This window comes from Diadema antillarum, unplaced genomic scaffold (genome assembly GCF_040938485.1).
Source record: "Diadema antillarum isolate AM-2024a unplaced genomic scaffold, OU_Dant_1.0 seq00001049_RagTag, whole genome shotgun sequence".
NCBI classification, from domain to species: Eukaryota; Metazoa; Echinodermata; class Echinoidea; order Diadematoida; family Diadematidae; genus Diadema; species Diadema antillarum.
In genome coordinates this window covers 7394-33059 of record NW_027271879.1, presented here as the reverse complement: position 1 = coordinate 33059, position 25666 = coordinate 7394, and the positions used below count along the sequence as shown (strand labels likewise).

The window sequence follows — 25666 nt, the reverse complement described above, 5'->3', positions numbered from 1 at the left end:
TGTCTTTTAGCTTTGGAGATTAAAGGGGGGGGGGGGTGGAATGGCGCACCGGGCGCAACTGCTGGCAATTACTGGCAGCAACGTCAGGAAAATGGCACAACGATAAAATGCGAGCGAGCGAAGCGAGCGAGCTCGAAAATTTTGGCATTTTACAGTAAACTAAAAGTGTCGTTTTTAGCTACATCTTTTCGCTTTGAAAATTAAGGGGGGGGGGCGCACCGGGCGCAACTGCTGGCAATTACTGGCAGTATATGATAATAATAATAATAATAATAATAATAATAATAATAATAATGATAATAATAAACCATTTTTATAGAGCGGAAATTACATTCAAGTCTCTAAGCGCTTTTAGAAATGAGAAAAGACAGATTATACATAATGTGTAAGAACTCAAAATACAAAGTAGAAAATTACATATATATCAACTTGAAACACATCATTAAACAATTTACAGAACAATGGTTACTTTACAAACAAATGAGACTTCAATAAAGACTTGAACTGATCTAATGATGAACTTTCTCTGATATCATTGGGGAGCTGATTCCAAAGTTGAGGTATTGAATATTGAAATGATCGTTGACCATATGACTTAGTCATCAGGAGAATGGCAAAGCGATTAAATGCGAGCGAGCTTGAAAATTTTGACATTTTACAGGCAAAAAAAAAATACCGTTTGTAGCTATATTTTTTCGCTTTGGAAATTAGGCCGGGCGCACCGGGAGCAACTGCTGGCAATTACTGGCAACAACATCAGGAGAATGGGATAACGATTAAATGCGAGCGAGCGGAGCGAGCGACCTTGAAAATTTTGATATTTTACTGTCAAAAAAAAACTTACGTTTGTAGCTATATTTCTTCGCTTTGGAAATTAAGGGAGGCGCGCAGGGCGCAACTGCTGGCAATTATACTGTCAGTAACATCAGGAGAATGGCATAACAATTATAGCTTGAAAATTTTGACACAGTCAAAAAACTGCCGTTTGTAGCTATATTTTTTCGTTTTCGAAATTAATGGGGGGCACCGGACGCGACTGCTGGCAATTACTGGCAGGAACATCAGGAGAATGGCATAACTATCATATCGTCTGTATCACTTCAGTCAATTAATTTTCCTTACAACGTTTTTGTTACCCCAAGGTTCCACAATATATGTTTTCTCAGTTAACTTTGTTTTGATTATGCAACCTTATTCTATGTTACCAAAGAAAGTGAAATGTTTATGTTCTTTTCGAAAAATAATATAAAGTTTGAACTGGATTGAATTGAATTGATTAAAATGCGAGCGAGCGGAGCGAGCGAGCTTGAAAATTTTGACATTTTACAGTCTAAAAACAGCCGTTTGTAGCTATTCCATTTCGCTTTGGAAATTAAGGGGGGGGGGTGCGCACCGGGTGCAACTGTTGGCAATTTAATACTGGCAGCAACATCAGGAGAATGACATAGCGATTAAATACGAGTGAGCGGAGCGAGCGAGCGTGAAAATTTTGACATTTTACAGTCCAAAAACTGCCGTTTGTAGCTTTGGTTTTTTTTTTTTCGTTTTGGAAATTAAGGCGGGCGGTGCGCCAATGGTAGTCAAGGATGTTGGTTTATGTTCATGATTGGGGGAGGTATGACCAGCGAGGAGGCATCGAAGTGACCAAGCGGGGGAAGGATATCCAAAATCTGCACTTTAGAGCATCCCCTAATTGTTTGTGTTTGTGTGTGTGCGTTTCATACATGGAAAAGTTGGGAAATAGCCCAGATCAAGTCTTATTATTGGCAATGCAAGGCATTTTAATGTTTTAGACTATAGTATGTAAAGCAACACTCAATGATCTAGCTTTGATATAACGAAGTGTAAGGTACAGAGGTGTACATTCTCATCACATTGCGCAACATTGCAGCGACTCTTTGCCGTTCGAATGTTCTGAGTACACTGCTCCATCCTCTTTATCATTCAGAATGCCAAACAGGAATCAGACGCTGAATCACAATCTTTTGTCGGCTCCGGGCTTTTTGAACAATGTTTCACACTATTGATGCCTCTTTAATTATGGTTAAAAGAAATCTTAGAGAAAAAAAATAATTTCTTGCTCACCCTTTCATGTCAATTTCAAAAGCAGTTTACTAATCCTTGAATTACCATTTTCATATTTTTTTTGCTACCAGCGGATTGCCCCCCCCCCCCCCCCAGTTACGCCATTGATTGGAGACCTATAAGGGGGGAGGAGGGTGTGGGCGGGGTATCTACGTCCCATGCGACGGAGCTTTTGCATTTTCTGAATTGATAATCCGTTGTACAATGAATGAAATATACCTTACGTATACAGTACGGTCGATAGATATATAGTAAACACTGTATGTATAGCATCAGTGCTGCCAGGGCCGGGATGGGATTGTTGTTGTTTTGTTTTGTTTTGTTTTTTCTCCTGGTGCAAAAAAAAAAAAAGAACAATTACTATTTAGCGTCCGGCGTTAAGTTTTTTTTTTTTTTTTGAGGTTCTGAAGGGGGGTGCGTTCGCACCCAGCGCACCCCCCCTGGTGACGCCCATGCAATGTCTCAATACTGATTGTCTACATCTACCTTCTTGCATGCAGCAGTAGCCAATTGGAACTTTGATAAAAACACCTTTGTTGTAATAACTAATTACTTCTCTGTGTGGGTGTAATATGACTGCATCCAAAAGACTTGGTGTCTTTGTAAGATACGGTCTCTGTCTTCAGATACGTCCCCCCCCCCCCATCATTTCGTCACGGTTTATTACTAAGGTGAACACATCCTGGAAATTAGAAACATGTCACTGTTTTCTTGGTTCTGAAGAACATGGCTGTTGCTTTCCTCCACTCAGTGGGGTCGGGGCAATTTGTGGTCGGGGTTGGGGCAATTTATGGAAACCTGTGGTGATGTCGAGGACTTTTCTCAGCCGAATTTCCAGGTCTTCCTTGCATTTGTACATGGGGAGATGTAGTACAACGTAATTCTGACAGGTGTTTACTTCGGGGCACATGTCCTCCGGTGATTCCCCGCGACAATCGTTATCCTCGCCCATGGGCCACATCCGAGGGCCGATCACTTCGAATCCACCAACAGGTACATGTGTGGCTCCAGTGAAGAATCCTACGGAGATACAATTATTGTACCCATGTTATGATATAGATATACAATATTTGTACATACAGTGGACTCCCATTATAGCGAACACTGTTATAACGAAAGTCTCGTTACAACGAAGTAAAATATCCAGTTCCCAAAGTCGTCATCTAGTATAACTTTATGTAAGCCTACTTTACAGTAGGCTATAAAGAAATTTGGATATAACGAAAGTAAACCGCCGGTCCTGAGGACTTCGTTATAACGGGAGTGCACTGTATATCTATTTAATTCAACATTCTTTATCATGCTAATAAATTTAATTCATTTAACGCCTTGTACATCTCTTTTCCAACTACATTTCATCTTTCTCACCTTAAAAGAAAAAAGAAAAAACACAAGGGATACGTACATCTATAGTAAGTATGAACTTATTTACCTAAAATATTCTATTCAGTGTTGGCACAGCTCTCCCAGACGTATAAAGCAACTTCACCAAGTTGACACTTCAAATACGTTTTCACACACGTACGAAGTACTGGTTTTATGAAATATCTCTTCATTTACCTTATCAGTCAGTATGCATTTCATCAAAGGGGGAGATTGAAAGACCTTATGGGCACAAAGACCCTCCTGTCGCTATTAAATAAACCATTCAGGTTCAACGCTTTGATTGTTATGTTTTCTCGCTGTAGTTCTGTAAAAGTTGTTTAAAGGTGTTATCAAATGCGTAATGTATGACGATGAAAGTGATAAGAATAATTGTAGTACTGTCTTACAAAGACGAAGGTGAACCCACAGAAATAGCCAGGAAAAAAAAAAAGCAGACCAGAAACAGTCGTCTAATATTCAATATATTAACCCTCGAGGTTAACAATATGGACCATAAGCTGAAACTGCTTTGGTGAAAGTTTGAGGAAATTGAACAATCCGTTCAAAAGTTACGATTTTTGGTTTTTTACGAAGTTTTGGTGACAAGACCGCTGGACCAGAAGACTACTACAGCTCCCGACATCACATACGCACTACGATACAAAAAAAAAATCAACATATCTTTACTTTTCTCGCATAATGAAAGAACGCTAGACTTACCTCTTTCATAAAGCAGGAGGTATAATACTATCCTGGACATAATTATGTCAGTAACAAGTCAAGGGAAGGTGTACTTTTCATATGAAATGATATTTTCTTGAATTTTCTTTATATTTTCCTTATGTCGTATATATATTTTTAGTGCATAATATATCGTCATGATCAGTGTAGTATTCTTCCTTTTTAGAGATCTCATCTCCACAGTAAAAAAAAAAATCACGACTTTGACCGTGTTTTCTGATTTTCCTCAAACTTTCACTGATGCGTTCTTCTAATATTGCTGCATTCAACTCAGTCCACATACTCTTGGGGTAAATTCCCTACAAGCACTTTAGCTCATCATGGTTTTACTTTCTTAAGCTGTGTACGACAAACAACAAACTGAATCCCACCCTATTTATTGCAGAACCTGTGTAAAGATTAAGGGATTAAACTCTGCAGAACCGTTTTAATATCTATAAGACTCTCAACTTGTGTTCTGTCCCAGAGTAGCATGACATTGTATCTCACAACAGAATATTGAAAGATTTGTGCAGTGTGTGTTTTTTTTTTTCATATCTTTTTTTTTTCAGAATACATCCGCGGGAGTTTTTTAGCATTCGCGAGCTATTAATCATGCCCCAGTCACACAGTGCCTTACGATGGGTTACGTCCGCCGCGGATAGATACAGGTGAGTGGACGCAGGGGGACGCAACGTGGACGTTGTTTGCTTCAGAATGGTCTCATATTCAAGTGATGTGCATGCCTGTACAGTGTCGGGGCGATAGTTAACGGGCCTTTAACGATCGCCCCGTCACTGTAAAGGCATGCTAACCTGGAAACATTGAACTGCACATTACTTGAATATCAGGCCATTCTCAAGCAAATAACTTTCACACAACAAGAGATATATAATGTACTCTTAAATGAATCCCACAAGGATTGGAACAATCATCCCCCAGCATTCCCACTGATTCCCACTGATCAGGTACTAGCCATCCCCTTAACCACTTTGCACTCCATGGAATGTGTATTACATTTCTTATTTTATATTTTGGAAATAGAGGGGTGTTCTAAAGTCCAGATGTTTATTTTTTATATCTGGAAACTTATCAAGCATTACGGTAACTTTATCATATCAGTCTCCTTAACATAACGTAGTAGGTCATGACTATCGATGCACAATTACAGCCATAACAGCTAAAGCAAAGCTTGTCTATTCCATGACTGTAATTATTTGTTCCTACTCTATTGTTTAACTTATCGATCTATATTACATTTTATTTATGGTATAATTATGCTATGTATACTGGATATCGATGATGCATATATTCATATTTGAGTTGCACAAAATCAATTCAAACTTAAAGTTCCAAATTTCATTTTTCCTCTATTGCTGTAAAACAAATTAAAGGAATGCGAAAAAGTCTTCACAAGTTGTACGTGACATAACTTCAGCTTTTCCCTAATGTACAGTATAAGACAGTCCGATATGTGATAACCTTGTTGTCATAATATACTAACTGAGCAAGGATCGTCAGAGAAAACCACATTTCCATAATTATTCATAACAATCTGTAACTATGCGTAACTCTCCGCAAGTATTCAGAAGTATTCGGAAGTTTACGCAAGTCGAAAAAACAAATAAGGTGTCAATTCGTAAGATTATCCGCAAGTGGACGCAGGTGTCCGCATCTCATCGCATCTGTCCGTATCGCCTGCATTTTTTCCGTATTTTTTGTAAAAAAATTCTTGTGACGGCAAGGGATCCGCGAGAGTCCGCAGGAAAAATGACTTTTTTGGACGTAACTCCGGACGCAGAGCATTATGTGACTGGGGCCTTGCGACTCGAAAGCGAACGCGACGCAGCCTCCTGGGTTGAACAATGGAACAGCTGCTGCCTCGCACATGTGCAGAACACCATTTTTAGCCTAATAGCGTCGTCTTTAGTGTTCGCGTCGCAGATCCAAGGCTCCCTGATAGCAAAGCTGTTGACTGTTGTGATATGCAAGGAAACACTAAGGATTGTTTGAAGCTCCTTGGTAAAAGCAACTTACTCAAGAACTCTCTTTTCTCTTCCTCTTGAAGACTGTGAAAGACTTCCCAGAACATTTTGATGACTCGATGTTCTCTTGTATATCCTTGTTCGTACCGAAAGCTCTGAAACAAAGGTTTTTATGTTTGTATTTTTATTTTTTTTACTGAGCATGCTGAGAGTAGATACATTTTGTATATTTCGATCGAAGGTGACTTGCAGCAATATATCAAACATACTCTGACGAAAACAATAGAAAAAAGAAAGATTTGGTGTAAAAGCCATGATCGAGACTATACTGCAACATCAGAATCACATGTTCAAAAAGCAATTGAGAAAGACGTAAGGAATTGTCCATGATTATGGTTCAGTACATCCACATGTGGATGTCTTTTGTAAGGAGATTAAAGCGTGAAAACTACACACATCATATTTGAGTCACCCTTGTAATGGGATAAAACTTTCCTAAATTAAAAAAAAAAAATGTCATCTTTCATGTTGGTATTCAACATTTACATTAACTCTGCAAGAAAAACAATTGACGTGATTGCGTACAGAGGGGGATGAGACCAATTCATGATACGTGTGTACGTGACGAAGTTGCTCTATGTGCATTCTGACAGAGTATGTCTTTCATTGTTTAAGGACACTGAATTCTTACAAATGCTTTTAAAATACTTTTTAATGCTTTTGTAATGCTTCTCATATTTGGTGATTACATTTACCTCGTTTACTCGTTTCTTAAATTCATTGTCTTTCAATGCATCATAATCTTGACATAGACCTGTGCAGTTTAAAATCATGGTTGACGTATTTTCATTCCAGTCTTCATGATTGAAAAAAAAAAATAAGAAAGCTGAAAAACACGTTCTTCGGGCATGTATAAGGGGCAAACATAAGGAGAGAACAAGTTAAAAAAACTTAGGGAAAGGGGGCATCAAAACGCACCTCCTCAAACGCCATCCAGTCGTATTCTCCACCAAGGAAGAGCTCTTTCATTTCCTCCCACTTAAACAGCTTCTGGAGGCATGTCAAAGGAGTCACTTGCATGATTTCTTTCTTAAATGCTTGCACCTGCTCTTCAGCTGTGTGGTATCTTGAACAAAGCTCGATATACTCTTTGCTGTTGGTGAGGTAAAGGTTATGGGCAGCGTATAAACACTTTGGTCACAGGAAAATCGAATCGAAGATTTTGCATTGTTTAACGTGAAAAAAGAAGTTTCTCTAAACATATCTGTAAATTCAGAACGTCAGAAATGTTTGCGAAACACTGAGTGAAAGTGTGAGGAACGAACAATCTGTTCAAATTCATTAATTAGATAATGAAGTTCTGTGCTGCCCTACCCTCTCTAGATTGGAACTGTAAAGCGATGTGTGACGTCATTATTGCACAATTAAAGAAATTAAATAACTAGAAATGTCGCTATGGCGATTGGCATGCCTCGATTCTCCTAATAGGTCTATAGTACGTCTTGACAATGTGTGATGACAGTTTCATCTAATTGGCAAAATATTAAAATGACATGTTATACTATGTTGAGTGTTCACTTTCCTTGAACTAGACCTGTTTAATTGGATGAATGGCTACATTTTCTAAGAGAGCATGGGGATAAAGGACTTTTACTTGACTTTTGACTCTTTTATAAGTCTATGCATTTAGTAATTTTCAAGGTATAGAGAAAAAGTGTAATTTCTGTATTATATGGTAAATTGTTAGCATTTTGTCCTGGTCTTTGACCCTTGACCTTTGACCCTGTGACCTTAACATTCCCAAGAGACTCACTGTCAGGCAGCACATGCATAGATATTAGTTTAATGATGATACCCTGAGCCACTTCCCAGATATGGAGGAGGAAGTGAAATTTAGCACTTTCGCTTGACCTTTGGCCTTTTGACCTTCGACCTTTTTTGGTCAACAACTTCCCAGAGAATCTCTATTTGGTAATACATGTATACACCAAGTTTCAAGAAAATTCCTGCAGGCATTACATAAATATGATGGAAAAAGTAAAATTCAATGAGTTGACCTTGGCCTTTGACCCCTGATCGTTGACCTCATGACCCCAAAATACCCTAGACAATCACGGCCAGTTAGTATATGCATATGTACGATGTTCCATGAAGATACCTTGAACCATTTCTGAGATATGGAGAAAAAAGTTAAATTTTAACATTTTCACTTGACCTTTGACCTTTGACCTTTGACCTCATGACCTTAAACTCTCACTAGAGAATTCTTATTGGGTAATACATGTATACGCTAAGTTTCAAGAAAATACCTTCAGGCATTGCATAGATATGGGGGAAATAGTGAAATTTTGAGCATTTCACCTTGACCTTTGACCTTTGACCCTGAGCATCTGCACTTAAAAGTTGATAGGCACAACTTCACCCCCTCATACATATACCTGCCAAGTTTCATTACGATTCCTCAAATGGTTTTTTAGTTATGCTGTCCACAAAATTGATTACGGACGGACGGACGGAAGGACGCTCAAAAGTTGATAGGCACAACTTCACCCCCTCATACATATACCTGCCAAGTTTCATTACGATACCTCAAATGGTTTTTTAGTTATGCTGTCCACAAAATTGATTACGGACGGAAGGACGGAAGGACGGACAACCCGAAAACATAATGCCTCCGGCTTGACAAGGTTGCTTGTATCAAAGATTACTTCGGTTGTATGAAAACTTAAGCAAAACTTTGCACGAATTGAAAACCTACACATTGTCTTTTGTCACCATCACTGCATCACCACCTTCTTTTAGTTCCTTGATCTCTCCAGTGGAGTCGTTTACAACAAACGTCATCTCCATGGCTTTAAGGTCTTTTTCAGACAGCTGTGATAAGGACTGAATGCTCTCGGCCAAATCTGGTTCTAGAAGCCGCAGGTCCTCCGTACTGGACACTCTGTGCATTAATAGATTTATTTTTTACTGTTATAGCTACAACATTTTCACACAGGACATAATCACTCCATATACGACATAAAGATAACAACTGACGAGTCTCAAATGTACGTGTGTATGTACAAATAGATTGAACATTTCATTAATATTTTGATGATTTCATCATAAGGAATTTTAAAGCAAATGATACTGATGCTATCATTCACTTCTGCACTGAAAAACCCAAACATTTTCTTTCTTCACCTCAAAAGACATTAATGCTTTGCATGTGATATCTATTCTCCTCAGACAGGGTTCGACATTAGCGGTGGCCCGGTGGCCCGGTGGCCCGGAGCCCCCCAAAATCGGGCAACTAAGATTCAAAATGGATGTTTTACACTTGCTTTTATTTCGGGCCACTACAAATTTCTTTCGGGCCACCAAATTCTAGTGACTGGACGGGTCACCAGAGAGAGAGAGAGAAAAAAGCTAGTGGCGATAGCCCGAGCCCTGCTTTGAAGGGTGTGTACAAGTCTGGTCGAGGTGAGGATTTAGCTTATGACGTTTTGTGAGATATTCAGAAACCACTCTATGAGATGTCAAAGAGCATGCAATTCTAAGGGGTATCAAAAGTTTATTTGATGAAAATCGGGTTTGAATCGGCTGAGATATCCAAAAACAAGGTGAAACGAAGAGATCCTAATAAAAGGCGTGGCCTGTCGCCTTTTACCATCATCACTTTTTTGGATATCTCAGCCATTTGAAAACCAATTTTCATCAAATAAACGTTGAATCCTTCTTAAAACTACATGCTCTTTCATATTTCATAAGAGGTTTCTCATTATCTCACTTAGGAATGTTCAAAACATGAATCCCCACCTCAACCAGTACTGTACAGTCCCTGTAAAACCAAGTTTACTCATTCGGGTGACAGAGTCATTCCTGATGAGGCTTGGATAATGCTTATTTCTTTGTAAATTGTAAGGTCTATTATCACACGTATCCAATCATTCTGCTTCAAGTAGAACTGGGGAAGGGGGAGGTAGGGAAGAAGGAACTTGTAAGAAGTGGACACACGTGCAACGAGAGGGGGCCATCTTACCATCATAATGACATTCTAAAACTAAAACACACCAAGAGTAAACATGGTAAATTGGTAAATGCAGCATAGTCAACATAGAAATGCACTTAAATGTGAAAATCGGTACTGACAAATCAACCACGAGCTTCTTGTAGAAGAGATCAGGGAAAGGAAGGGTGATGATGACTTTGTTGTAGATCATCAGACCAAAGAGTTTCCCAATGGCCTTCAGCATGTCCAGGTCATGGAAATCCTGTGTCATAGGATAAGTAATGACAAAGCACGATTTCACAAAAGCATTATGGCACTGCGGTCACGTATTTGTACAGGGTGTTTCAATACTAACATTAAAAGAATAACTGATTGGAGGGGGCAGTTTCACCACGCTATCGGGTGAGAGATTGTTACTAATTAACAATGGGATTTTCTGTTAACATTGTGCCTTCATGGACTCCTCCCCCCCCCCCCCCCCCCCTCAAAACATACACAAACTAAAACGATGTACAGATTGAAGTTTGGGTCTAAACGCTTTGATAATATCATCGTGCTATTTAGGCTTGCCATCTTTCCAACTAGAAGATATATGGGCCGCACGTCAGATTTTTGTTTTCTTTTCTCTGTTGCTTCACTAGTTAACTATTCTATATCCAAATCATCCAGCACAACTGTCAAGAATTACTTGGGAATCAACTTATTAGAACAACAATTTGTAGTCGTCTCTGAAACTGTAATGTGTGTTAATGATGTCAATGGAAGAAGGCTTTGCTATTGCAGCGATGCAACGTCGCTATATATATATATATATATGTGTGTATATATATATATATATATATATATATATGTGTGTGCATCTTCTTTTCCTGAATCATTACAAATATCTTGATAGACCCTTACGTTATTTGCTCTCAATTTATCCGCACCATCGCTGATGAATACCGCTTGAACTACAGATCATGCAAAAACGGGTGTGCAGGTTGACATGGACCATTTATGAAACAGTTGAGTTCCTTCTAAGCTTCATTTTACTATTGGACGTTTTTCCAGAAAGCTGATATAAATGTACACATCATTTCATATTTTTTCTCTAATTATTCATTTTTTTTCTTATGCCATTATCAGGACACCTTGTACAAATGCGTACTTTATTGCTGGTATTTGATATAGATGACGTTCTTCATGCTGTCGAGCTCATGGCCCTTTAATTAACATGTTTGCCTAGTGTGGAGCTTGTGGGACTCTTTTTCGGGGGTTTTTCGGGGTTTTGTATGTATAAATATATATATTTATTTGTTTTTTTTTGGAAACCAGAGTTACCGTGACAACGTCCAGACAATCCCTTTTCTTTTTTCTCTTTGTTGTTTTTTAACCCTGCCTGTTAAGACGCTCCATTCAAAATGTTGCTCCGACACTGTCGCGCCTAAATTATGCCAAATTCTACCTTAGGCTGGCTAGAGTAATTATCCCGACATTACCCTGACGTTACCGCGACGTCGAAAAACCCTTCTTAATGAGACGCTAGCGGTAAGATTCATCTGATACTCACAACACGCATGCGCATTAGTCCAGACAGAATGAACACCGCGCGCCGATCACGTGCATTCAAACACGGTTGCCTACCTGAATGTGCAGTTTAGAACAATATATATATATATATATATATATATATATATATATATATATATATATATATAATACTTAAGATACTGTATGTAACTTTGTTTTAATCAATTTGACTAGCATTTCTTGAAATGCAGAATAAATATTTTCCCAAAAAATGACAAGAGCTGCGCGAGGTTGCTTTGGCGAATTGATAACATTGATCTAGTTCCTATCAGATATCAGTATGACAAGCGTTTCGCATGTGGCGCTGAGCTGGATATTGAGACCAGTGGTTGTTATGGTAACCTACCCGGAAAAGGTTTTCGATGTGTGTCTGTTAAGACGGCACCCCTCGTTCTCTCCTTTTATTATCATTTTACTGGTCGAGACGAGGAAATTTGTTATCCGGTCGTTGTCCCGACGTTTTCGGGGTAAGGTCTGTTAAAACACGGCATCAGTGATATTGTTTTTGTATGTATTGATTTGTTTGTTGTGTTGTATTTCAGGGCGAGTTGGCTTGGGTTTCAGTTTATTACGGCCTGACATGGGGAGGGGGGGGGGGGGGCTGAGATTGGGACGTAACAACAGGGAAGGTTTCTGAAGTTTTTAACATCATGCCAATGGAGACCGTTTTTATGCCACGTTTTTATACGATTGTTCTTTTCAGTTTAGCTTTGCATACATGTCCGGTTATTTATCTATCTGTCAAGTACTATTCCGTGTTGTTCTCTCTCTATGTATATAGTGTCTTTGTTATGCTTTGTCATTTATATGTAAAAATCCCGCAATGAGTTTCCTGTAGTTTTTTTTTTTTTTTTTGACGAATAAAAATGAATTGAATTGAATTGAGCTCATGGGCCTTATTTGCCTATAGTGTCGAGCTGGTGGACCGTATAGCTCGTGGGTCTTTTTCACCTGATCTCGAGCTCATGGGCCTTTAATTGTTCACTTAGTGTCTAGCTCATGGGCTGTATGACTTGTGGGCTGCATGACTCGTATGTGTCGAGTTTGTGACGTGCACCGAGATTATAGCCCACTTCCATAAACACTTACGAAAAGAAGATATAAACTCCTCAAAAAAGTTCTGCAAGTCCAATTTGACGTATGATATTTCTCTCAAAACTATATCATTTCATTCAAATGAAAGCCTGATTACTTATCTTTAAAATGATACCTCACTTGCTATGATTGGGTATTCCTGGAATGCGCAGTATGACTGAGTATGAGGAAAGGCCAAATGTGAAATGTTGCAAAACAGAGCAAACATGTTATGTCAAACAGTGTAATTCCCATTTGCTTTGTCGTTTCAGGGAAGGAATGTGCTTGAAAAGAATGCATTGTGAGATTATCATTAGATTCCAGGCTTCATCCATGAATTAAAAATGCAGTAGTATCTGCAGATTGAAATTAAACATAAAGGTTGACCAAACAGTCATCTAATGTCTAGGAAATGGGAGTTTTTGAAAGTGCCGTCATTTCAGCATTGCTTATTCCAGTGACCTTTTTTCATCAAAACTGTACCTTATCAATAGCAGAATTGTTGCGACTTTTCACTTTTGATCTGTCCCCATACTCAGCTGTTTTGCACATTCCAAGAACACCCAATCATAACAAGTGAGGTGTCATTTTAAAGATAAGTAATCAGGCTTTCTTATGATGTCCCATTTGAATGAAATGACATAGTTTTGAGATAAGTATGATACGTCAAATTGGACTTGCAGAACCTTTTTGAGGAGTTTAGATAAGTGCTTTATACGGGAATTTGTGATAAATTACATCAATGACATGGGATCAGAGAGTCTTTTTATCAAGATATTCTTTAGCTTCTTTGATATCAAACGATATTCTCCGTTTAATTTTGAATGATATGTTGTGTATATGGGAGAAACGCATGAAGAAATTACAGATGTATTGGATTAACTTTAACGTGAATCATTACGTCAGTCATTATTCAAGTACCACTACACAATGTTGGACCACTCATAAACATTCACTGCTAAAATTACAGAATGATTAAACCGATTGATGACTACAATCAAGTTACTAGGTCTACACTCCTTGTTGAACTAGTATATCTTTTGTAGATTCTTGAAAAAAAACACACCAAAAAACAAACAAACCTCACAACAAGAAAAATAACACAAAAACAAATCCTCAGCAGATTACGTCTTCAGTTTAGCTGTTAGAATATTGAAACATATTAATAGTCAACAAACTATTGTCTACACATCAGGTGAGTTGTTTGAATTTTTTTTTGAAAATAATCTTGTAACGAAATCGTCACGTATTCTGCACTTAAATTAAATCAAATGCTAGAATCCACACACCTTATTGAACCAGCTTGTTGTAGATGAGGCAGGATCCCCGATTCGTTTGAAAACAGTATGTTTTCCTGGCTCGAGAAGCTCGTCAAAGAACATCTGAAATAGCTCCTAGTATGCGATGATATAAGCAGACATTTAATGGCACTGTATAGTATGTCCCCCCAAACAATTACAATCGCATTTTGCATCAATAACTTTTAAAATGATTAAAATAATCGTAATGCTACTATGTATTTCAGATTATGAAACTATACCTTCTTCCCTACATCTTGCAGAAATTCCCATTCAATTTAGTTAAGTGGTCACAGAGAAATTTGAATAATTGTAAAGCATGTTATGGGTCTGTTCCTTCCAAGTTTAGCATTTGGATGCTCTTGGCATCCATACACTATATGGACTGAACTTAAAGGACAAGTTCACCTTCATAAACATAAGGATTGAGAGAATGCAACAATATTAGTAGAACACATCAGTGAAAGTTTGAGGAAAATTGGACAATCGATGCAAAAGTTATGAATTTTTTAAATTTTTGTGTTGGAACCGCTGGATGAGGAGACTACTACACCTTGTGAGTCATTTGCGTACAACAGTATAAAGAAAATGTATAAGAAAATTCAACATATTTTCACTTTTTTCGCATAATAAAAGAGCTCTTGACTTGCCTCTTTCTAAAGGCAGGGGGAATAATATTGCCCATAACATTTGTCGGTAACGAGTCAGGGGAATGTGTACTTTTTTCAAAAGATGGAATTTTGTGAAATTCTCTTTATATTTTCCTTATATTGTTGTACGCAAGTTATTCATACACTGCAGTAGTCTTCTCATCCAGCGGTTGCTGCACAAAAATTTTAAAAATTCATAACTTTTGAACGGATTGTCCGATTTTCCTCAAACTTTCAATGATGTGTTCTACTAATATTGCTACATTCTCTCAATCCTTATGTTTATAAAGGTGAACTTGTCCTTTAAAGGGAAGGGATTCTTGACATGCTTGACAGTGATCCCCATTTCTCTGTGACCACTGAAGCAAATTGAATGGGGTTATCTGTACGTTGTCGGATAGAAGTTATAGTTTCATACCTTGAAATTGCATTTTGATTGATTCACTATTTTTAAGATTATCGTGGCAGAAAGTCTCATTGTATTTTGGGGGGGCATAGGTATAGCAACCTTACAGTGCTAAAATACTTTCCCACAATTGTTTAATCTTAATTGGCAATTTCTCAGCATGTGCAGGTTGACCATTATAAATATAAAGTAGAGTAAATCAGATGAACAAAGTGTAGAAGTAACATGAAAGTCAGTCATACTCCTGAAACCAAGAAACGACGAAAACTGAAATTTTCTCATACATTGTATATTATAGTTTGTCATATGTGCATTTAACTGAAGTAAGGATGTCATAAATTTCTCTCATAGGTTAGTGCACAAATTTGATTATAAAAATCACGTTTTCGATTGATGACAAGACAAGTGTAACACCTTTCCCTTAAGTCATCTGTCTTACCAGCTATTATAAGACTTAAATCATTTTTGTGAGAGATATACTATCTAACCTCATTCACATTATGTCACAATTCAATTCATTTCATTTCCATTCTTTTTTCAACAAAACATAACACAGAATTATTCAGGAATTAGTCTAAAAGTCCAAGTCTTAAAAATTCTAAGTGCTTACCTTCATGGGTCCTCCGCCGTTGACACCCAAGGCAACATCATTGATGAAATGAACCACCAGACCCTCTGTTATTTCTCCCCTGGCCCTTGTCCGAACATTTTCAAATACCGATTCTACAACATTTTCCCTGTCGATCTCAAAACGAATTTCATCAGGGACAGGGACGAGGACAGGACGCAGGATAAACCGAACAGTTCCAACTGCCGATTCCACGACGTTCTCCCGGTCGATCTCGGAACGATTGTTACTGGGAGCAGGTAGAGGGACAGGTTGGAAATATGCAGGACCCTGGATAAAACACATCCTTAACCGCCCCTTAGACTTGATAAAAAAGGAGAAAATGTCAGAAATACATTAAAGAATTCTTTGGAGCATGTTTGATACAAATACTTCAACACTGCAAGGGTATACATCACGTAAAAACACAGTTTTTATCGAGCTCAGGGTTAACCATGATACAGCCAAATTGGTCTTCAATCGATACCTTAATGACATGCAAACAGTGTACCTTACTGACTGTCAGCTGAAAGATATATCAGGCGCCTTAGGACATCATAGGTCTCAACGAGAAACTAAGTTAGAAACCACAAAATTGACCGATGACTGCTATTGAGAGGTGACCATACAGGGTTGACCGGAATTTTTTTTTTTTATAAACATCATGGTAAGAGTTCAATTGACAAAATCAGAGTATGATCAGTCAGACTGTCTGATGTAGTGTATCATGTTACCACGGATCCAAATGAAATTTTCTATATAGGCTGCATGTAATTGGAAAAAAAAAGCCTATTTTTGCCGTACCCAATAAAAGGCCGAGAAAATCAACTTAGAAGCTTGGCATATTCTTTCCACTGAATACTGATATTGATTGGTGACAAAATATGCAAATTAGCCGCGCTGACAATGCCATCAACTCAGCTCACAACTTCCACATTTGTTTCAACAGGGGTTGGTAATTTTGACAGCGGCAACCTTTCATCCCCCTGAAATCATCACTACCAGATTAAGATTTTGATACGAACGATACACGTTTCTCTTTAATTCTGTGTCGACAATGCAATTAGGTGAAGATTCCTTTTTTGTGTGCATCGAAGGGACACTTGCGAGGTCATGACATCATCAACTCATCTAATTTGCGTATGGTTTCTGGTAATATCACTTGAACACAGTGTGGAATTGCACGTGGAGGAAATTCAAACTTCTGTGACCAACAGGCCAAATTCAATAAAAAAAAATGTTAACTACCTTTTAATGCTTAGTTGGGTCTTAATATACATGTATCAAAATGGAAGACCCTCTGACAAAGGCATGCTCTATGCAACTGAATCCCGTTAAAACAGGGAAGTGGGGTAGGGACATCCTGGTCATGCTGCCACGGTACTTTTACCACAAAATGCACGAAATCTTAAAAATACACATCACTTACTATCTGGGCAGTGGTAAAATCTTCACAAGCTATCTTCCACTTTATGGATACAGGTAGCAAGAAAGGATAATCAGCCAGGGAAAACGGCTTCACCTGCAGAATTATTTAAGGATACAGTAACACGAAGAAAGAAAATCCCTGGCATTATCAACTCACTAATACGAAGTGAGGGCACCTCTTGACTTCAGTTGCACATATTTCAAACTAAGCCAACGTAAACATGATTTCTGCAAGAATTCGTCCAAGGGTAATCAGTGTATAGTCACATGACTCGTTATTTCATTCTTAATTACATTTTATCCAATTTCATTTCAAAAATAAGTACAGGTGTACGAAACATATCAAACCAAAACAAAAAGTTATATATGGATTCAACAATATCGAAATAAACACACAATAGATTGTGAAGTCTATATGAATGAAATTCACTGAATAATGTCGAAAATGTTGAAACTGGAGAGGAAGACAAAATGCAATGCTTGTAATATGTATTCCCCTCAAAGCCATGATTAATAAAGGTACAGAATTATGTTAACGTGACCAACGTATATATGAAGTGACAACAACACGCACATGCGCAATCGTAAAAACAATGACCAACATGTAACTCTTTCCGGGATTGTCTTTGGTATTAGACAGTTTACAAATGCGACACACATGATTATACGTACCTATATGATTTATACATACATGTATATATATACATATATGTATATATATATATATATATATATATATTCTTTTTTTTTTTTTTTACTTATTCCGGTATTTGTCATTGCAAATGATCCTATGATAAAAATACCCCTACTTCCTACCACACAAAAGAAGGAAAAAAAATGATACCAGTGCTAAATGTTCTGCCGGCAGTGATTGACTTCTTGACACGTTCCTGACGTAAATGTCAATAATATGCTTATCCGCTACACTATCCTGAAGATCCTGAAGATAGAAGTTCTTGGCAGTGATGATTCCTTCACCCGAAGGAGCAAAATTGATCTACACAGAAGATAATCATGATATGCAAAGCACTTAATGCATCATTTTTAGATCTCATCAGTTCAAGGAGGATGACATTAGCGGTGATTCAGATCTTTATCGCAACCAATGACTTTTGATACCATACCAGTTGTGAAATGTTTATGCTACAGTAACACACAGCCGTGTCACAAACGGATTTGATCCGGATGAAAATGAGCCGGATTAGTCCCGGAATGGAGGGTAATTTATGCTACAGTCACACACGGCCGGATTTCGAAACGGGTCCATAACGAACTAAAACCGTATCGACTCTCTTCGAGCCGTAGAGACCCGTATTGACCCGTATCGTATCGTTTAAAATCCTCTTTAAATCCCAAACTGAATCCTTTTCGACCCCTATATCGACCCGTGTCAACCCGCTTCGACCCGTACCGACCCGGATGTAAACCTTGTCATCATCCGTTGCATGAAGGCAATGTATGTAGGCCTAAGGCAATGTATACGGCAAGTGTCCATACGGTTTTACGCTGCGGGTTGCAGCGGGTCAATTTGGATATCAATACGGAATTGAAATCCGTGAGAAAATTTTGAACATGACCAAATTTTTTTCACCGCCGTATCGTAGCCCCCGGAATCCATCAGGAATTAACACGAGTTATGATGCGGGTCAATGCGGGTCTCTACGGCTCGAACAGGGTCGATACGGGTTTAATTCCTTACGGGCCCGGTCCGAAATGCGGCCGCGTGTGACTGTAGCATTACAATTTGCCCCTTGAGATTCGTCAACTTTAAGAAATAGACCATGAAGGTTCACTGTAAAAAGTCCGGTGTTAAATAGTGAACACCGAGCTGGTGTCAAATTTTCGGTGCTCATTTATGGTGTTAAATTAACACCTCCGGGTGTCATTTCCAAATTTTAAACTGTTTTTTGAAGAGATTCTTAGTAACTGCACTTCTTGTTGATTTTTAATTTAAACAAGACAGTCAAGAATTTTACATTAAAATACTAGATTTTTGAAGAAAATGTGAAAATAAATTTACACCAAAGTAACACCAGCTGGTGTGGTCTCTTATTGAAGCTGGACGGGTGTTAAACCATTGATATTAACACCAACAAATACCAAATCAACACCATGTGGTGTCATTTTTTAATTAACACCAGTACAGTGTCAAAATAACACCAGGGTCCCGTTGCATAAAACTTTTTTAGCAACCTTAGAAAATTCTGGTTGGGATTTGCCCAACCTGAATTTTTTAAGGTTGCTAATCTAAGAATGTAAAATCCGTTGCATAAAAACTCTGGTTGGGAGCTTCCAACCGGAATTTTGTGATTTCAACCGGAAAAAAATCCGGTTGGAGTTTTATGCAACGGGCCCCTGGTACAGTGTCAAATTAACACCACAAAGTGTCAGGTGAACACTTTTCAACACCATCACAGTGCATTTTTAACATCTGTGGGTGTGGTCCTCTATTGAAGTTTGATTGGTGTTAGATTTAACACCCGTGGTGTTAAATCTAACACCGATGTTTTTACAGTGTTACATCAAAAGTCAGCAAAAATAAGTACTAGTAGGCCTACATTATATGAGAGTGAGGGCGAGATGCGTTTTCATTTTGCACTAACCTCTTTACTTATTTTTTGCGCCTTCAGCAAAGCACGGGCAATATCTTTTTATATTATATGACCTATATAAATATCAATGTGTGATTGGTCAAAATGCAGTCACGTGACCATTGTCACAAGGATGAAAAGCGTTATATTTTCATAACATGGCGTAAATTACGTACAACCATGGAATATAACAGCGACTACGTTAAACAAATGCGTTATGTCACGAGGGGTGACGTCATCAAAAACCAATTGTTATGATGCGCGCAACATACACAGAGCTGTAGAGACGCTTTGCACACACACGAATGCAATCGCCGTGACCACAGTATACAGCACACTACTGTATTTCCAAGCGTTAGCGGTAGACAACACTTCATGCACAGCATACACGCGCTACAAGCGAGAATTGCGAAATTGCAACAGATTTGTTTTTGTCAAACTGTTAGCAGTGATGTAACTGGTATGGCAGCTTGAGAGAGAAACAAACTGGTGAATGTGTTGGAAGCTATAGAGCCTACTACTCCCGTTAATGTAAGACAGTCGTGACAGGGCCGGAAGGCAAAGGATTTCCCATTAGTATTACCACCGCCTGAACTGAGTAAGTTTCTTTGAATCTGGTATAGTTCTATGCTACTAGCGCTGGACCTGGACCAGGGCCAGGTCCGTAGTCTACAGTTCATGTACCAGTGACTGCAGACAGAAGAGATTAGGCCCTACATTGTTAGAAAGTTCACATTCTCATACATCACCACAAACACTTACCTCAACAAGCTTGCTTTAGACCAAAAGCGGCAGTTATGGTAGTCTTGTACATTTTTTTTTTTAGTAATTTTACAACTGTCATTACAAAATCTAGCTCTAACGTTACCGCTACGTAAATAGGTCCTCGCTACAGGCCTACGCATGATTGAATAGCGACTGTTCTAGGAATGCTCCTGCACGGCTATGCCACGGAAGAACGAATTACCGATAGTAGGGCCTACGCGAAAGCCATCATAGTTATGGCTCGGTTTGGCTCGATTGCATACCACTAACAGTGCCGAGCGTTGTCACGCGCGTTCATGAATTTGACTGTGGGTTTGAAAAAGGAGAAGTCGTGTTGCTTTATACAGCAGTTTATTTCTTGTACTGTAGGTCATATAATATAACAGATATTGACTTTTTTCCTTCGGTAGGAATATAACATTTCATTTCCCTTGGGAAGTTATATTTTTGTCTCGAAATACTATATTTTTCCTCAGCGCTACGCGCTTCGGAAAAATATAATAATCCTCGACAAAAATATAACTTCCCGCGAGGATCTCAAATGTTATATTCCACCTCTGATAAGTCAATATCTGTATAATATTGTACACATGTCTTCATAAGAAATGTTTTTATAAAAGCCAAATATGTATGATATTCAGTGATAAGCACCAGTAAGATCTTAAAATCTATGTTGGGACTTCACAGTTATATCTACTACGGGATGTGCAATGGCCGTCCCCACATAGAATCCATAAATTTGGAATATATGCCTGTTTGGGAATGGTAAACGTGTTATTGGTTATGTGTTATTATCAATCATTCTGAGAAGTTGCTCCCGCTTGTTAATACCAAGGTTCTACAACTTGTGTACATAATCGTCTTATCATTTCACTCTGCACTCATCTGCACTCTGTTTTGATTTGTTTGCTTGTGTGTTGTTTGTTTGTTTGTTTGTTTGTTTGTTGGGGGGGGATCTGCAGAGAGACATACCTCATAAAGAAGATGCAGTGTCTTCAAATATAAATCTTCGGGGGCAATGTTCAAGTACTCGTCTGGCCCATGCCTGCATTGGAGAGCTTTGAGAAACACCCTGACAATTCTTTCAAACAGCTCTGGCTTCTGGTACCACCACGCCCCTGTGAGGAAAGGGAAATATCCAAGAATATGTAAGCAAAATGATGAAATAATACAAGTTTGAAAGAGCAAGTTTTAAAGAACGTCTGTCACAACTATGTCAACAGAACATTGTAATTGATGCGCATAATATATCACACCCACAAAATGTGGCTTGGTAAAACTGCCGGAGTTGAAAAATGGTCAGAGGTCTAGGTAGCCATGGAAACTGAAGATACTTTTCCTTTGCATATATTACACTGAACCACAAATGTACAATCACTATCCTTTCCATCTATAACTTTCTGTTCTTTTTCCCATTTTGTGGGGTTGGGTTGATAATTTTCTTTCAGTATGGCCTTTCTCCAAAGTCTGTGATATCCCGGAATTAAGGGGGACCAGGTACGGTAGGTGCCTCTTTCCGGGTATTGCTGACCATGATCATACCACCTCAGACTGTCCTCTATTATTTTTTTCTGTCTCTGCAAACAAACTTGGAAGAACCATTGTCAGCATTTTTATGTGAAGATATATATATATATATATATATATATATATATATATGTATTATATATATATATATATATATATATTTATATATAATTCACTTTTTTGACAGCATTTCTATACACTTGTGCAACCCTTTTTTTAACAAGTTTTATGTAGGTGATTATGATTATAAATTCTATATCAATAGATATGATACTGATTAATGTTAATACATATTTTCCCTCATATGTTATGTTATCTCACCTATTATAGATTAATAAATTGTGAGCAGATTATGTGTTTAAGGGCACTACCATAGTAAAATTGCAAAAATAAATAAATGTTAAGTGTATGAGTTGTTTCCGAGAAAGATGTATTTTACATCATTCTGATAAATGTACAATAGTTCATATATTACAAGATGTGAAATTTAAAAAAAGGAGATATGCAATGTATACATGTCCTGTTATCTAGACATTATATATATATATATATATATATATATATATATAACAGTAATAGGTTTCTGCTTGGAGTCCAGGAAAGTATAGATTCACAACAGTAGTTCAAGATGAAAACTGTCAGGTCATTGACTTGACAAAGCGCTATGGGCGAAAATTCGTCAAAACTACGTCTCTCAGGAAGTTTTCCTCTTGAACTACTGTTGGGTATATATGTATATATATATATATATATATATATATATATATATATACATATATATATATATACATATATATATACATATATATATATATATTTACATATATATTATATGATGTTGTTTGTAGTCCGCGTTTTGGAACCAGTGCAGAAAAGATGACGAAGTAGGGTAGTAATGCATTTCAGTCCAACAGTGCTATTTATTCAGACCAAATTTTCGACGAATACATACGTCTTCCTCAGGGTCGACAATGACAATTATGAAAATAAACATGACTCTATTCTCTAAAATTATAATACATAGTATACAAATGGTAGTCACTTATGTATTACTATATAGAGAATAGAGTCATCTTGTTTATTTTCATAATTGTCATTGTCGACCCTGAGGAAGACGCATGTACCTTCTGTCCTCGTTGTCTCGATTTATATATATATATATATATATATATATATATATATATATATATATTGAGATCCCATTATATCACTTCTCAGTGAACTGCAGTGTTAAAGGTGAAGTTGTTTATGTATTTTCTACCTCCGCAATACTCAACTACCTGGCCATAAGTGAACCGTATTTGTATATTATGTTATTTTACTTTAATATATTCTACAATGTGTGTATTTTGTGATGCAAAGTATTATATGTGTAGGGCCTCTGAGAATAACAGTGTGTGTTTGTAGCCACTGACAGAGCTACGATACTGAAACAAAACAAATAGATAAATAAGATTTGATAAGAAGCAAAAAATATATATACAGACAGGATTGAATATCACTGATTCTACTCAAAGAAAAGGAGTTATGGCCGAATCATCTTGAACAGATACGTACAATTTCAAATTTGAGTTAAACCTTAGTAAAACTATAGATTTGAGTTGTAGAAAAAAAAAACTTACTAAGAATATCAAACTTAGGCTTGTCTTCCTCGTTCAATTGGAGAAGCGCCCTCGCCATGTCCAAGACGATCTCTCTGCTCCATTCCTCTTCCACCCTATCAAAAGTGGGACACTCCAAGAGAATAGGGAACAGACGTAAGTCATTCCTGTTGGTAGATTGGCACAGAAACTTTCCCAGATCCTGGTACACTCTGTGGATTTCCTTGGCCATCTGAGCAAGGTTGAAATATCGTCATGATCGTGGGTTTGTGTTTTACTTCGTCTAATATGAACAGAATTGTGGAGGTGGTAGCTGAGCATAAATAACTTGATAAAAAGAGGGTAATACGGGACATAGCGAATATCAAGATGAAATCACTGTAAAATCTTACATAAGTCCAAGGGTAAAAATTTGACCGAAATCGGATGAAAAATAAGAAAGCTATGAAATTTTACTAATTTCTGTAAAACAGTTCTCGTACAGTTGATATGAATATGCAAATGAGTGAGGTGACCATGCCATAACGTCACAATTATCCATTGATTGTGTACAAAATATGACACACAAAAAATCTCAATGTTTCTGTCATTGAAGTCTGAAACATAATGTTATTCCTGATTAAATAACTTCAGAATAGTGATCAGTTAGATATATCAGGATTTGAGCCTCGGGCATAATTGCGTTTGAATGAAAAACTGGAAATTTCACAATTTTATGTACAAACTACATGGCAATCTATGAGGGGATGATATGCTGACTTTGCTATTTGTGCATGCATATTCATATTGACCGCTCAAGAAGTGTTTCCTCAAAAACTAGCGAAACTTTAAAATGTCATAATTTCCTTATATTTCATCCAATTTCGATCAATATTTTACCTTTGAACTCGTGATATTTTACTCTTTCTTATCAGACTAAACTTATATTTGGACTGGATTTCCCCTTTAATAAGTTTGGGGGCATCGATACCATTTCACATTATTATAGCTATGTCCATTGGTAATACTATTCGGTAGTAACGAGTGTAAAGATAGACAAGTATTTACATGGAATGATAGGTGTTAAAGGTCAAAGCAATAGATCAAAGTCACTGTGGTGTGTGTATGAAAAAAAGCTTATACATTTAGACTACAGCTAACTATAACTAGGAATCACCAGTGGCAATGGAATATTATAAGATAGGTGGATATGAAACAATAAAATTATTTGTATAGCTAATTGGGCCAGTGGTCACTATAGGTTTGTCGTTTTTCAGCCGAACCGTAAGCTATTAGTATCATTTGGTAACACGCTTTTTGTAGGAAGGATAAAATACAGTCACTTTATTGGATGAGATTACAGGGATAAAAGGTCATAGGTCAGGGTTAAAGTGTAAATATGCACTAATTACTTCCGTTGTGGAAACAGAGTTAGAAGTAAGCCTTCAAGGGTAATTGTCATGATATTTGTTTATCATTAGTAAATATAGTAATATATTACTTTTGCATTGTATCTGCAATATAGGCTTACATATATATATATATATATATATATACAATACCGGTGTATGTATGTATGTATGTATACTTATTAAAACATGTTTATCTATACAAAAAGATACAAACAAACAAACCTGCTTCAGGACATGCTCCTTGTCAGCGATGTGATGGTATGCTTCACGCAAAGCATCCAGATCTATATCAAAGTACTGGTCATCATCACCAGTGTCCACGTACTGGTCATCATTCTCAGTGTCCACATAGCTGTGATCAAAGTCAGAATTCAGAATATCCAGCAAAGAAATATAAAAATACTAGTAATTGTAGTCTCCTCATGATGGTCATTTTAAAGCAACAAAGAGGAAACAGTTGAAAAAAAAATGATGTGGATATAGTCTGACGGAAATGGTACATTAATTTGAGGTTGATGTACTAAATCAATGACCTGGTTGGTTTGCAAATTTGGCCCCAGTATCTATAGAAATAATAACATTTAACAATCTTGCTCTGGCGATGAAA

General features: G+C 37.5%; 1 protein-coding gene across 1 annotated transcript; it reads right to left on the bottom strand.

The window, feature by feature from the left end:
• Positions 1 to 2785: 2785 nt before the first annotated feature.
• On the bottom strand, positions 2786 to 23900 carry LOC139743107 (uncharacterized). Its single transcript, XM_071653612.1, has 10 exons — positions 23690 to 23900; positions 21513 to 21658; positions 17186 to 17278; positions 15760 to 16080; positions 14085 to 14189; positions 10290 to 10411; positions 8988 to 9099; positions 7134 to 7205; positions 6208 to 6310; positions 2786 to 3105 (listed from the first exon to the last, which is right to left on the bottom strand). The coding sequence occupies exons 1-10, from the start codon at positions 23898 to 23900 to the stop codon at positions 2786 to 2788; spliced, it is 1605 nt and encodes a 534-aa protein (XP_071509713.1).
• Positions 23901 to 25666: the final 1766 nt, after the last annotated feature.

Coding starts and splice junctions, on each gene's coding strand:
- LOC139743107 (XM_071653612.1), bottom strand. CDS start 23,900: ATGGCCAAGGAAATCCACAGAGTGTACCAGGATCTGGGAAAGTTTCTG. Junction 21,659..23,689: donor GCCTAAGTTTGATATTCTTA/GTAAGTTTTTTT, acceptor CTTTCCTCACAG/GGGCGTGGTGGTACCAGAAG. Junction 6,311..7,133: donor ACTGGATGGCGTTTGAGGAG/GTGCGTTTTGAT, acceptor CCTTTGTTTCAG/AGCTTTCGGTACGAACAAGG.